The sequence below is a fragment of the Acanthopagrus latus genome, chromosome 3, assembly GCF_904848185.1.
Source record: "Acanthopagrus latus isolate v.2019 chromosome 3, fAcaLat1.1, whole genome shotgun sequence".
Taxonomy (NCBI): domain Eukaryota; kingdom Metazoa; phylum Chordata; class Actinopteri; order Spariformes; family Sparidae; genus Acanthopagrus; species Acanthopagrus latus.
In genome coordinates, this window is record NC_051041.1 from 10323176 (window position 1) to 10335874 (window position 12699).

General features: G+C 43.6%; 1 protein-coding gene across 6 annotated transcripts in view; it reads left to right on the forward strand.

Annotated features, from left to right (window-relative positions):
• trps1 (trichorhinophalangeal syndrome I) overlaps window positions 1-12699 on the forward strand; it is a 123772-nt gene that overhangs the window by 22376 nt on the left and 88697 nt on the right. For all 6 annotated transcript variants that reach the window (XM_037093421.1, XM_037093427.1, XM_037093423.1 and 3 more), the window contains exon 2: window positions 225-716. In XM_037093421.1, the coding sequence (XP_036949316.1) occupies window positions 704-716 (13 nt within the window). In that variant the 5' untranslated portion in view covers window positions 225-703. The remainder of the gene's footprint in view (window positions 1-224; window positions 717-12699) is intronic.

A 12699-nucleotide genomic window follows, 5' to 3' on the forward strand; every position in this document is an offset into this window, starting at 1 on the left:
CGGTGATGAAACGAAATTGGTACAATTAGAGTATTTGACTGGCTGGAGTCTCAGCAGGGCACTTAATATCTCAGCTTATTGTGCAGCTTTTGATCAGCCAGTCAATTTGGATGTCTAAAGTTGGGGCAAATATGGCTTCCCATGTACAAAAAAAATGTGGTTCCAGTAAATGCTGCAGAATGTGGTCGTGTTCTAACTTTATTTGTCCTTCTGTCATTTTCCAGGTTGTTAACGTGATGGTGGAATCTGACAACCGTGACTGAGGACCTAAACCAGAACCTAAAAACAAAAGGAAAAAAAAAAAGGACCGGACAGCGAGAAGGGGGCCGCCTGTATAATACTTCTTACACGGATCTACAACACACTTGATCGAACTCAAAGCTGCATTGCCCAGCTGTGCAGCACAACAGGAGCACCAGACCTGGACCAAAGGTAGCTGACGCTACATGGAGTTTAAGACCTTCTTGCTCTGATGTTCCCGGACCTGTGTGGAGTTACGTGGACCTGGTAAAGAAATGATGGGATACTAGTTTGGGCCCGACACCTGGTTTCTGCTTCCCATTACTGTGCGTGGAGTACACAGAGGGACAGTAGCTGAACTGGTGGCTGCTGCTGCTGCTGGACGGACCGCTGGGTCGAATCGAGCCACTTCAACAGAGCTGATGCCAAGGCCAGGAGTCAGCCATGATGTTTTTATAACCTGATGAACGACAGAGGTAGGACAGTCATCTTTTTAATTATGAATCCCTCACTATTAAGGTTAATTACTTTAATACCCTTATTATCTCCATTACTAGCATTATATGACATAAATCATCTGATAAAATGGAAGACTTTTAATTAATTTAATATGAAATAAAAAAAATAGGCATAATATATGTGTATAAATTAACTGTCTGCTCGCTTTGGTAACACTAGGTTATTAGAGGTGGGATCATATCCCTTATATGAACCTTTTTAAAATGTTAGATCACAGTCATTGAAATATTTTGTTTTTACCATGAAATTAAAACATGCATCATTGAATTTATTCGTAGATTAGCCTCAGTCTTTAAGCACTGCTGTCATTTATGTAGGTTTGAAGTAAAAGAAAGCATGACAGAATTAATAGACCAAGTTGTGTGTGTGTTCTCACGCCCATGCTAGAGCGTATTATTTTTTTTTAGCAGCATTTTTAGTGACCAATGTTTGTTGTTTAAAGTTCAATAAAAACTAGTCACAAAACTCCAGGCATCATTCGTTGGAGGAGGAAAGACAAGAAGTTGCAGCCGGCCTCTCTGCCTCTGAGAGCTGCAGCAGCTCGCGGGGGCTCAGCAGCAGATCGCTGTTTGGTGCCTTGCTGCAGCTTCATTGCAGAAAGGTGGTTTTGAGAGTAAATGACTCGCTGATAAAACGGAGTTTACGCAGAGCCACTCCGAGAATTCTCATGAAAAAGTGCTCTTAGTCATCACAGTCGGAGGAAGTGACTGTGTGTGTGTGTGTGTGTGTGTGTGTTGCCCCGAAATGCTACCCATAGGCTGTGGTCTTTAGTTTCAACTGCAGCACTTGTGAGGGTGGAAAAAAGTGTCAGTGTGATTATTATCCACGTTCAGAATTTTTCTGAAGCATGTGTCTGACCCTGTGGAGCGGTTGACGCGCGATTACTTGTTCCTTCATTTGTTGCACCCTGGTACAGTGAGCCTCTGCATGAACACAGCTCATTAGTTCCTTGCACTCAGTAAAGTTTCAGCAGTAGCAGCTCGGTCAGTTGTTTGAAGGCTAAGATCATATTCGAGTAATTGTTACCAGACGTGTCTTGTAAACTGATCCTCTCTGACACAACGGTCGATTTTTGCTGCAAACTTTATACTCCAGCGACATCGATAAGTAACAGCATGTATCCAGGAGCCGGTATGACAGACCGGTGATGGTGATAGTGAGCAATTACAGGGTGACGTAAAAAAACTATACGTGTCTGGGCTTGTTAATGACGTGTAGAGCTTTATTTGTTTAACTGTCTGAATTGAAAAGGCCGGTGCTTCAGTTGCAGGCACACATTCATGCATTTGGATGAGTTAATTGTACTACAGGAAATGCAAGTACATACAGTTGAGGTCATTGTGTAAGTGTGTGCGCGAAGGTGCAGTGGTTTGTGGTGAAGGATACGTTGTAATTATAGCTGTGACTATTGTTTCTGTTAGAATACTGTACGTGTGTATGTGAAAGCAAGCAGGATTTTGTGTTTGCTCAGTTGTGCTGTAGATGCAAAAAATGATTATTCTTGTGTGTTTATGTGTGAGTGCGCGGGATTTAGGCGGCATGATGCCCCATATTTCGCTGGATTGGGTCTGTCATAAAACTGTGCATTAAAGGTGCACACACACACACACCCACACTTACACATACAGACAGCTTGTTTTTTTGTTTTGTTTTTTTTCCAAAGTCATCACTCGTACCAAGTGTACGCGCGCAGATACAGCTGCTGCATTGTCCTCCTACACCTGTGTCATCACACACGCCGAGGCGCTCCTCTGCCTGTTTCCTTTCTCTTTCTCGCACATGCTCTTTTTCCTGCTGCGTCGACAGTTTTCATTGTGAACGGTCTCTGACAAAGTAAAAGAAAAACAACACGCCAAAAAAAAAAGCGTTCTCACCCAAAATAACTGGGATGTTGTTTCTGGAAGGAAACAATGCATTTTTAAATTTTTTATTTTTTTTTACAAATGTCACTTTTCAGTGCTTTGAAACCAATTCCACTCACTCTAATTGTATTGAGGGGGGGGGGGGGCACAGCTCCTTGAATAATAAATGTCAGGTTTTGTAAAGTTATTTTTTGGAGTGTCATTTAGGTGAACTGACCCTTTAAAGAGCACACGTATGCCTCATTCCGTGAATTCATGCTGTGTTATTTCTGTGTGTTTGTACAGATACATGATAAGTGCAAGCTTTAGTACATGGCACCGGGTACATATACGCATGAGACCTTGTGCGCACATGTGTGTGTTTGTATGTGTGTGCGTTTGTGTATGTTTTTCATTATGTGGTATGGTGGCTTTGCTCGGTGATGTTATTCAACAGGGCGGATTGCTTTGAGCTGCTTGATGCTTTTAGCTGTGGTCTGCGCGAGAGTGTGTGTGTGTGTGTGTGTGTGTGTGTCCACTTTGTCTACGCATGTGCCTTTTCGCATGCCTTTCAGCTGTGTATATGCCCATGTGCGCGCGTGCACGGCCGCCCATGTGTTGTGGTATCATGTAGTCTTTGATGTGCAAGTACAAGTCAGATTTGGCAGATTTCTTAGAAAAATCGAGGAATGTTGAGTGGAGACAATTCAAGTCGGGCCCACGAGCGAGCTCGACTCTCGCGCTACACACTTGCAGAAACAAACACACATGCTCACACACACATGCGCCCACGCACGCACGAGACATTCAGGAGTTGCTCCGCAGATGAGTTTTGCTGCTCTGAGGCGGCGAACCCCCATGCAGGTTTTTTTTTCTTTCTTTTTTTTCTTCTCTTGCCTGTCAGAAGACCTTTCTTTCTTTCTTTTTTTTTTTTCTGCGTCACCTTCTGTCTCTCTGTGTATGTGTGTCAGCCTGCCTCTTTCACACACACATGTAAACACCAGGAGTTCGAATCGGGCTCAGTAAAAAAAAAAAATGTGTGAACGCACATATGCGAGCTGCCTGCTAACCCACTTGCACAAAATGGGTCAACAAGTTGTACATTGTGTGTGTGATGATCTCATCCTCTCACGGTAGGATGTACTGCTCAGAGTTCGCACACAAACACAAACACACGCACTGACACAGGTTTTTGTGTCAGTGTTCCATTCTGTGCGTGTGTGTTTGACAGCAACAGCCGACCATTCATCATCCTGTACAAAGGGTGTTAAACCCCTCCTACATGCACCTAGGCAGCACGTTTCTCTCCTCACCCCCCCAAACCCCAAACAACAATTCATTCTAATTAATTCCAATTAAGGCTTATTAATTATGCAGGCAAAGATTAATAAAGGAGGTGTCTCCAGCTGTCATGGCAATTAATGACTTAATTTGTTGGTTTGTTAATGATCGACTTGTTTAAAGGGCAAAGAATCAATCAGAGATCAAAGTGACAGATGTGTGTGTGTGTGTCTGTCATTCTCTGCGTGGGTTTCTGTCCGAAGTGTGTGTCTGTGCATTATAGTCATTTGTAACCCGTTGGAAATTGAGGCTGTCAGTCCTCGCTATTATCTCGTTGGCTTTGTCTCTAACAAGTAGGGCTGGGAGGAGCAGGCGGGGTCAGTGGGCGGGTTATTCAACTACAGCAACCATAATGCACGGCACTGTATGGACAAGTGAGTCAGATGTTTTGCATCTGTCAAAAAGTAGGCACGTTACAGATTAATAGATGTTTCACTCAATGTTGAAGAGGCAAACCTGGAAATAAAAGAATTCACTATGGCAACTCTAGTTCCCAGACTCATGACAAATTCATGATGAGTGACTTTACCTTGGAAATGCATAACTATTAGGCCAAGTCCATGGGCGCTCGTTTCCCAAAGCTAGCCCCAGTACAGCTAACTTTAGCTCATTCGCAGCCCAGACCATCTGCAGCTAAGCAGCCACATATTCGGAAGGAACAGTCAACAGCCATGTGTGACTTTGCCTGCACTCGGCAACAGTCAGCCGAACTTGGCCTCAGATTGGTTCTATGATTGATAATAAATCAGTGTGATGTTCGAGTAGTTTTTTGCCGATCCACCCCATCCAGCTTGCAGTACGTCTCATTGCATATAGCTTGATTATGGTAAGGAGCTTCACTTTGCCAATATAGAGAGTTTTCACTTGAAACACCCATGAAATTCGGTTGTTCCTCCCGTTTGTGCACACTGTGTTGGACTGCTGTGCACAGCCATATGAGACTGACATTTCTTTGCCGCTTTCAGTGTTAATTTTCCCAGCTTTCCTGTGGCAGGAAAAAAAACAAAAACAAAAAAATCCATTAATCAGATTAAGAATGGTAACCAGGCAAAGCAGGGGCAATGGACCCAACCTAGTTTTCATGGCTTCTACTGATTTATCTTCCTCTCTGTCTGCGTCTGTGTTTGTCGAGGAGTCGGGGCTGAGATCCATTAATCAGACTGGGATAGCGAATGACCACAGAGCTAGAGGGAGACCAGACCCCAACTAGTGGTTCAGTGTTTCAATGCCATTATACCACAGGATTACACTCACAGCTTGTTGCTCGAGTGTGTGTGTGTGTGTGTGAGAGGCTCCTGTTCTAAATAAGTCTGTGGACCTGTATGTATCATAGCGAAGTAATGCTGCTACAAAACTGGTTATGTGTAGCACCACATGTTGTAGCACACACACACACACACACACACACACACACACACACACACACACACACACACACTTGCTCGAGTCTTGTAAATTTGTTAATGCTAACACGTGCTTATGAAAAGCTTTCCGCCTCAACAACATAAATTTGCCTGTATGCGTGTGCTCCTCAAGCCATTAGACCTACATATGTGTCACTACTTGCTTCCGCACCCAGTCACTCACAAATTCGCCCTTTAAGGTTTGCTCATGTGTGTGTGATGCTACCTGTTTGTGTTTGTGTGCATGGAGCTTGCGTGTGTGTGCCTTCGTCTGGGTGTGCACAGATGTGGGTGTGTGTGTGTTTTTTTTTTTTTCGTTCAGTTTGGCTACAGCAGTGTGTTGTAGCCAAGTGAACAAGTGTTAACAAGCTCTGTGCAGACTGTATTTATTTAATCCATATGCTGGTGAACTATACAGCTGTGTGCTGCTCCTGGTATGTCTGGAAGGAAAAATCATTCTGCAGTCGCAGCCTTGTCTGAGGTACAGAAATTTGTGCCAAGTCAGCCTGTATGTGGCTGCTTATATTGACAAAAACTTAACTTCTTTTTGCTTGAAGGAGCACTTTGCTGATATTCACCGTTCATCACCATGTATTAGTCATACATACTGCCCTTATTGGCAGTACTTGCGGATGTTTTCTGTATCACTTTGGCAACATTCCCCATTGACTTATACATCCTAACTTCACAGCAACCGTTTCCATGCGCAGTGGATTTTATGGATTGCTTCACATTTTATAAAATGTTGTCAGAATCTATGCAGATTTGTGTTAGGCAGTCCACTGTTTGGGAAAAGCAACAAAGAGACAGAGGCTCAGGCGGCTGCTGATAGTGCCGCTGCCAATTCGGCAGCTCCAGGTTCGCTACCCAAGACGATAAAGACAGAGCAGCTGGGAGCTGACAGGCTAGTGGCTAGCGGTGGTGCGGCAGCTAGCAAGCCAACGCAGCCAGCTAGAGCAGCCAGGCTGCTTGGCAGGGTAGAACAACTTGCAGGAACAATAAAAGCAGAGTAGCTGGGGGCCGACAGATAGTTCCAACTGGTAGTTTTTTCAGGTCCAGGTGCCCATCAAAGCACAATACGAGCGAGTCAGCCACCACGCAGCAGTGAGTTCCTCAGCAGACCGCTGTGTTTGTTTGAGTGCGTTGCCAATGCCAGCGCAGGGGGAGTGATGATCTGTGAATCAATGTGGGCACAACAGGAAGACACGAGCGTGGCCAAAAACAACGAGAGATGCTGAATGAGACTGTCTGTAAACATACAGTACATGTGTTTCTGCTCGTTGTCTGTTGATCTCATGATTGATAATGTTGGATGCTTTACGCAATACTTCAGAATGATTTAGGCAGTTAAGAGCAGAGCTGGCTAGTTAAAAAACGAGAGATTGTGTTTACCACTCACGACTACCAATTAATGGTATTAGCTGGTACATGTGATTATTGAGTACGGGAATTACTGCTGTATGTAGTGTATATTTTAAAACATGTTAAAGAACAGCTTAAGTGACTGACAGCATCCAGTTGTCACGGGGATGATAGATGAATCGTCTGTGATGAATAGAGATGTACCCTGGAATCACTCTGAGAAATATATGTTTGTTCGTATAATGCTAATGTCTCCTGGTGGACAAACTGAACCGAAGCACGTACGTTTCTTGACATAGTAACTATCAGTGGCTGGCTACTCAGCGAAAAAAAATCTGCTGAATTTCATTATCTAAATGCAGCTGGGAGGTAAAAGTATGTTGAGTACTTTTGAGTATCAGTACTGGGAAAGAAAAGTAATAAATAAAAAGATTTCAGGGAACATTCACTCAAGGAGACTTAAATTTGTCTTTCTAAACAGTGGTGAGAGAACTTAGTCTGGAGCCTCATTAAACTGAATGTTATGATGTCTCTTCCCTCTTTTATTGAAAGGAAGTTTTGCTCACAGTGAGATGACTCAGACTTGCTCCCTTTCTCTGCGTCATGTCTTACAGAAAACACTTTTTTTCTTTTTTGGTCTTAACGAATCATTGCTGACTAAGTGGACCTGGAAAATGGGACGTTTCCGACTCCGGCTGCTTTGAGTCCGTCGGATACGTTTGACTGCAATAACAAACACTGCCGAGTTCGACTCCTGAATCCCTTCAGAGCCAATTGTCAGTAATGCAACATGAAACGTTCCATATTGTTGAATATATTGAAAGACCTGCCGCGTCTTTGACTGCGCCGGGAAAATCGGACAATGAGACATTTGCAGAGGAATGGATTTACCTTCACAGACCGTAAAGGCAGTGGATAAAAGAAAACTTTTAATGAAGGACTGTGGGCAGTGTACCATATTGATAGAACCGACAAAGATGGCAATTCATTGATTTGAGTGTAAAAGACAGTGAGAGAGACATTAGACTGAATGTATAACCACGAGAATGAAGTCATGATGATCTCAAGGCAGGCTTAATAAGGAGGTGCCTGTGCTGTGTTTAGTTAAGATCTGCTCAAGTTTGGCATGTGATACTGCTTCGGGAGTGCCGCCAGTTAATTTGTCACGTAGTGAAATTTGACTGAATGCTTTGCTTTTTATGCTGGCGCTTGTCTCAGAGGTTGAATTTTTATGTCAGACCTTCATTGCTGAATAGCTCTAATGCAGGTTTTTGAAAATCTAAAAAGTTGGTGATGGCAGTCCACAGCAAAGCCCTGTCGTCAGTTGTTTATCTTACTGACTAGGTAGGAATTCATAATATCTTCACATATATCTCTATCGCAACAATGCCTCTAATGATACTCATCTCAATCCTTGGGAGCTAGATAGCAGTATGCTACATGCTAATAGCACAGCCTTTTGCCAGGGATGGACTGATTATCGGGCTTGGCAGATGCAAGAACAAGTACCGCAATGTGGCGCTTGAAGTATCAAGGTCATTATCTACTCACTGTCACGTGAACAGAAAGTCGGTTGAAGTCTGGTAGACCACAAAACATCTCTGAGCTTCACAGCAAAACAGCATTGCAGCATCCTTCTAAACTGTAAAGAGCAAGCAATAAAAGGAAAAAAAATGGCTAAGTTAAAAGTGACAGTGCACACCCTGTCTGAAGTGGGTACACAAACTCATCAGCAGGGTGTACGCAGCGTCTTCTCAAATCAATTTGTGATCTCTGAGGCTTTGTAAGACTTTCATTACACTGGACGAGCTGTTCCCTCTAATTCAGTTGTTTAGGAGAATGCTGCCATATTTTGTTGTGAAGCTCGAAAAATGTTGTGGACTACGAAACTTCTCTGGACTTCTAATCACCATGCAGGTGAGTAGATTATGACTGAATTTGAACTTTTGGATGAGACTTTTCTTTACGCGTAGTACTGGAGTTAACAGTACCTTTTTTAAATGTTCACACTTTCAGCCAATCTGTAGCCCATCACACCAAAGCCCTGGGATCTGAGATGCATTTTCCAACTTCTGTAAGCGTTGTTAGATCACTGCATGTCAGGTGTTGACAGGCATGCCATGAAACTTTTGTTTTTCACAGTTATGTTTAAAAGCATCTTTGTCTGATTCAAAATAAGTCACATGTTAGCTGTTCTATTAGCCGGTATAACCGGCGTTCTGTGGTTGTGAGGAGTCCCAGCTCTCACAGACATCTGCCCCAGCTGCTTAACGGAGCAGATTTACAACTGCCTCCGTTGGAATATGAAGTTGAATACCTACTTTTAGACTGGGGGAAAATAACTAACCTCTCTAATGGATAAGTGCCCCAGAATGCTTAATGCTGAGCCTCTGCGTGTGTATGCCTGTGTGTGTTTCAACGTGTGTGTATGTGTGTGTGGTAATCTCTATGGCAGGTTCCTTGCCATTAGTGCACTGTTGAACAAGGCAGCAATTCATTCAGCAGGTTTAACTGTCTGGTGTGTGTGTGGGTGTGTGTGTGTGTGTGTGTGTGTGTGTGTGTGTGTGGCTATGTGGCAGGTTTCTAAGTGCAGAGTGTGTGTTGTTTTTAGAGAATTGTTTCCGTGCGCCTGTCTGCACCATATGGCCCAATGTGGAAAAAGGCCCCTTTAGGGGTCTGTGCATATGGGACTGTGTGTGTGTGTTTGTGTGTGTGTGTGTGTGTGTGTGTGCGTGCGTGTGTGTGTGTGTGTGTGTGTGTGTGTGTGTGTGTGTGTGTGTGTGTGTGAGATAGAGAGAAAATATGTGTTATTGTGTGTATGAATGTGTACAGCAGTCTGGTCTGCCTGTGGTGAAGCTGTAAAAACAAAAGGAAGAAAAAAAAGAATACATAGGAGCAGTGATGTCAAATACTACACCACACACACACGCGTGCACACAACACACACACACACACAAAGAAAACATCCATCGTCACATCCTCCACTTCTTTCTTTTTAACATATTTATTCTCCAGTTTTTTCCTCTGGTTTCGATAACAGCGCTTTTCTTTTTTCTCTTCCCTGATTTGTCGTTTTTTTTTTGTCTTTTTCCTTGTGTCTTTATCTGTATTAGTTCTGATGAGTCGAGAGTCGAATGTGTCGTCCTGCTGACGATGACTTTCGCTTCTTACTTTGATAATTACTTTCTTTTTTGGCAAAACGTTTTTGCCACTTTTTTGTCATTCAGAGCGGCTTTTTCTTCTCAGATTGGTGAAAATAATCACTTTAATTTTTCCCTCAGTAATCACTTTCTCCCCTCTTCTTGTTTTTCATTTGTCTGTTTTGTTTTTCGCTTGTCGTTTATTTTGTCTAATTGGCGTAAACCTCAGGGCTGTGGTAATGACTTCTGAGGTTAACGAGCTTCTGCTAACAATCACTCACTCACTATCCACGCACATGGACAAGTACACACTTGTGCAACCGTTCACGCACTTACATGCACTCTCAAGTACGTTTTCACAGAGTACACAGATGTAAGCATGTACTTACAAACAGGCTGCGCAAGGGACGCGCGTACACACACACACACACACACACACACACACTTACAGTACAAACTCTGCAAGCATTGGCTTTATTGCCAGAAACGTGACACATTTGATTCATGGATGCCGCTCGCAGCTTCACTGTGCGTGTCAGATCCCAAGTTAAAGCCACATTTGCAGGGGAAAAAAAACAAAAACCTGCCAATTATACTTAGGATAGAGAGTCTGATGGTCTTTTGAAAGTGGAGTTCTCTATGAATCTGGCTCACTGGCTCATTCACACACTTGCGATAACACCTGATCTACATTTCTTTGCTGCACTAAAAGTAAAATCAGGTCAGCATATTACAAATGTAGTGCTTGCGGAATAGTCAAAACAGTGTCTGAATCCTCACCCTCCAAACCTTCCCAACACAACTACCTTTGTTCCTTGTTGCTGTCCGAAAGGTGAATGGCCTCCTTTTCACATCGATGGCAGCTGGGGCTCATGGGTATTGTATCAGAGCCAGAAGTGAAGAAAACAGTCCCAAAATCTAAATGTGTTTTTTACTTCGTAATCATCATCCATTGTTGTGAAAGTATTAGCATTCAAGGTACTTTCACCTCCAAACTGTACCCAGCTGAAGTACTTAAGTACAGATATTTACTGTAAACGTGTTGTGTCACGGTAAACTGACAATTCACTGTGAGAAGACTTGTGCTCCTCTAGGCAGAAACTGTCAGTCCTGCTGTATGTTTAGCCCAGTTAGCTTGTTAGCTCTATTAGCTGTGTTTGGGTAAGCTTTCGGCCTCGTTAGTTATCGGCACACCGGAGAACTCTGTCCAGCACCTGCTAACCAGCCCTTCTCCTGCTGATTTCAACACAGATCTGAGTTTCACAGCGTGGCCAAGCATTTTTCACTGCATCATTGTGTTTTTAGATGCGCTGAGCAGACAGGCAGTCATGGTGTTTGTCATATGCTAAACGATGGTTATATATAATTACAAAAAATAATTTAGATCCAGGCAGATCTGGAGACAAGATTTGAAATACTGCGGTCCCAGCATCCTTCGTGACACTTCTGGGTTTCTGCTGTGCGTTGAGGAACATTGAGGCCATCGCTGGAGGAAAATCTTGAAATTGAAATCAGATTGGGGAAAAGTGCTTCTGCAACCAGCAGCTGCAGTCACTTTACAAATGTTACAACTTTTGTGCAGTCTTAGACGATGTGCATCTGACATTTTTCAATATGTGGCTGCAAATCATAACGGACGGGCCAACCTCCATCGTATTGAAACACATATTTGATTTTAACGGCATGTGACTAGAGAACACCAGCAGTGCTTGAGCACAATGTTTCCACTTTCTTAACTTAAACTAAACGTGCCAGCCTCTGTGAGTGCGGTGCCGTCATCAAAAAAAAAAAAAAAAAGTTGTGATTAATAAACACAGGTGTCTGATGCATCAGACGGGTCAGCCTTTTCAGAGCTTGATGCATCCCCTTACATTCAGCCACAGATTAGGGATTTTGGCTGAATGGCTCTCAGATGCTGAGCTCCACTAAGCTTTATTGATGACTGGAGTCTGACTCGATTCTTGACTGCAGTCTCCTGCTAGTTCTCCTGGTGTGAACTCTGCTTTAATCTCTCCTCCCTCTCTCTTGCTCTCTCTGGTATCTTGATATGGTCTGTGTTCTGCACTGACTTCCAAACATTTACATTTCTGCTTTCAAGTGCTGTTTATATATGACTCTTATCTGCTATCTAACACACACACACACACACACATAGACACACGCACATTAAGACAGGGACAGACGGTGAATCAAACCTTTAGTCGTCCTGACAGCAACTCTGTTGCTATGTCCATAATAGGACAGGAGGAGAGAGAACGAGGAAGGCAGTAAGAGAAAAGAGTGCCACATAGACAGAAGGAGGGGGAGGCAGATAATTTGCCACCAGAGTGTTTTGTGGTGAGGTGAGGCGTGGAACTTTGGTGACTCGAGCTCACAGGCTTTTTGTGATACTCCACTGATCCCCTGTAGCGAGATTTCTCTTTTCATCTCCCCCCCCTGAAATTGCAGCCTCCGCTATAGAACAGCACCCCTGGGACTGGTAAGGATTCGGTGTCTTGCTCAAGGACACACTGGCAGGGTGAATTCTTGCAGTCGCAGGGGAGACAACTTGGCCTTCCGGTTGAGGGATGTTTTAGTCTTTAGTCGCTCTGCCATTCTGCCCTGCTACCCTTGGCTTTTGTGCTCGAACGCTGCCCCATCTTGATAAACTCCTGGCTCCATCGTCCTCCTCAGTCTGCGGGAGAGGACAGAGAAAGCTACTAGGGTTGCATATTATGTATACTGATGTGGTTTCCCCAACTTTAAGGTATTTGGCCTTCATAGATAGGCATAGGCACTAGTTAAAACAATGTGACGCTTTGGGTTGATGGACGACCAGAGACTACCGACTAGGAATTGGGCCCTTTTGCTAGC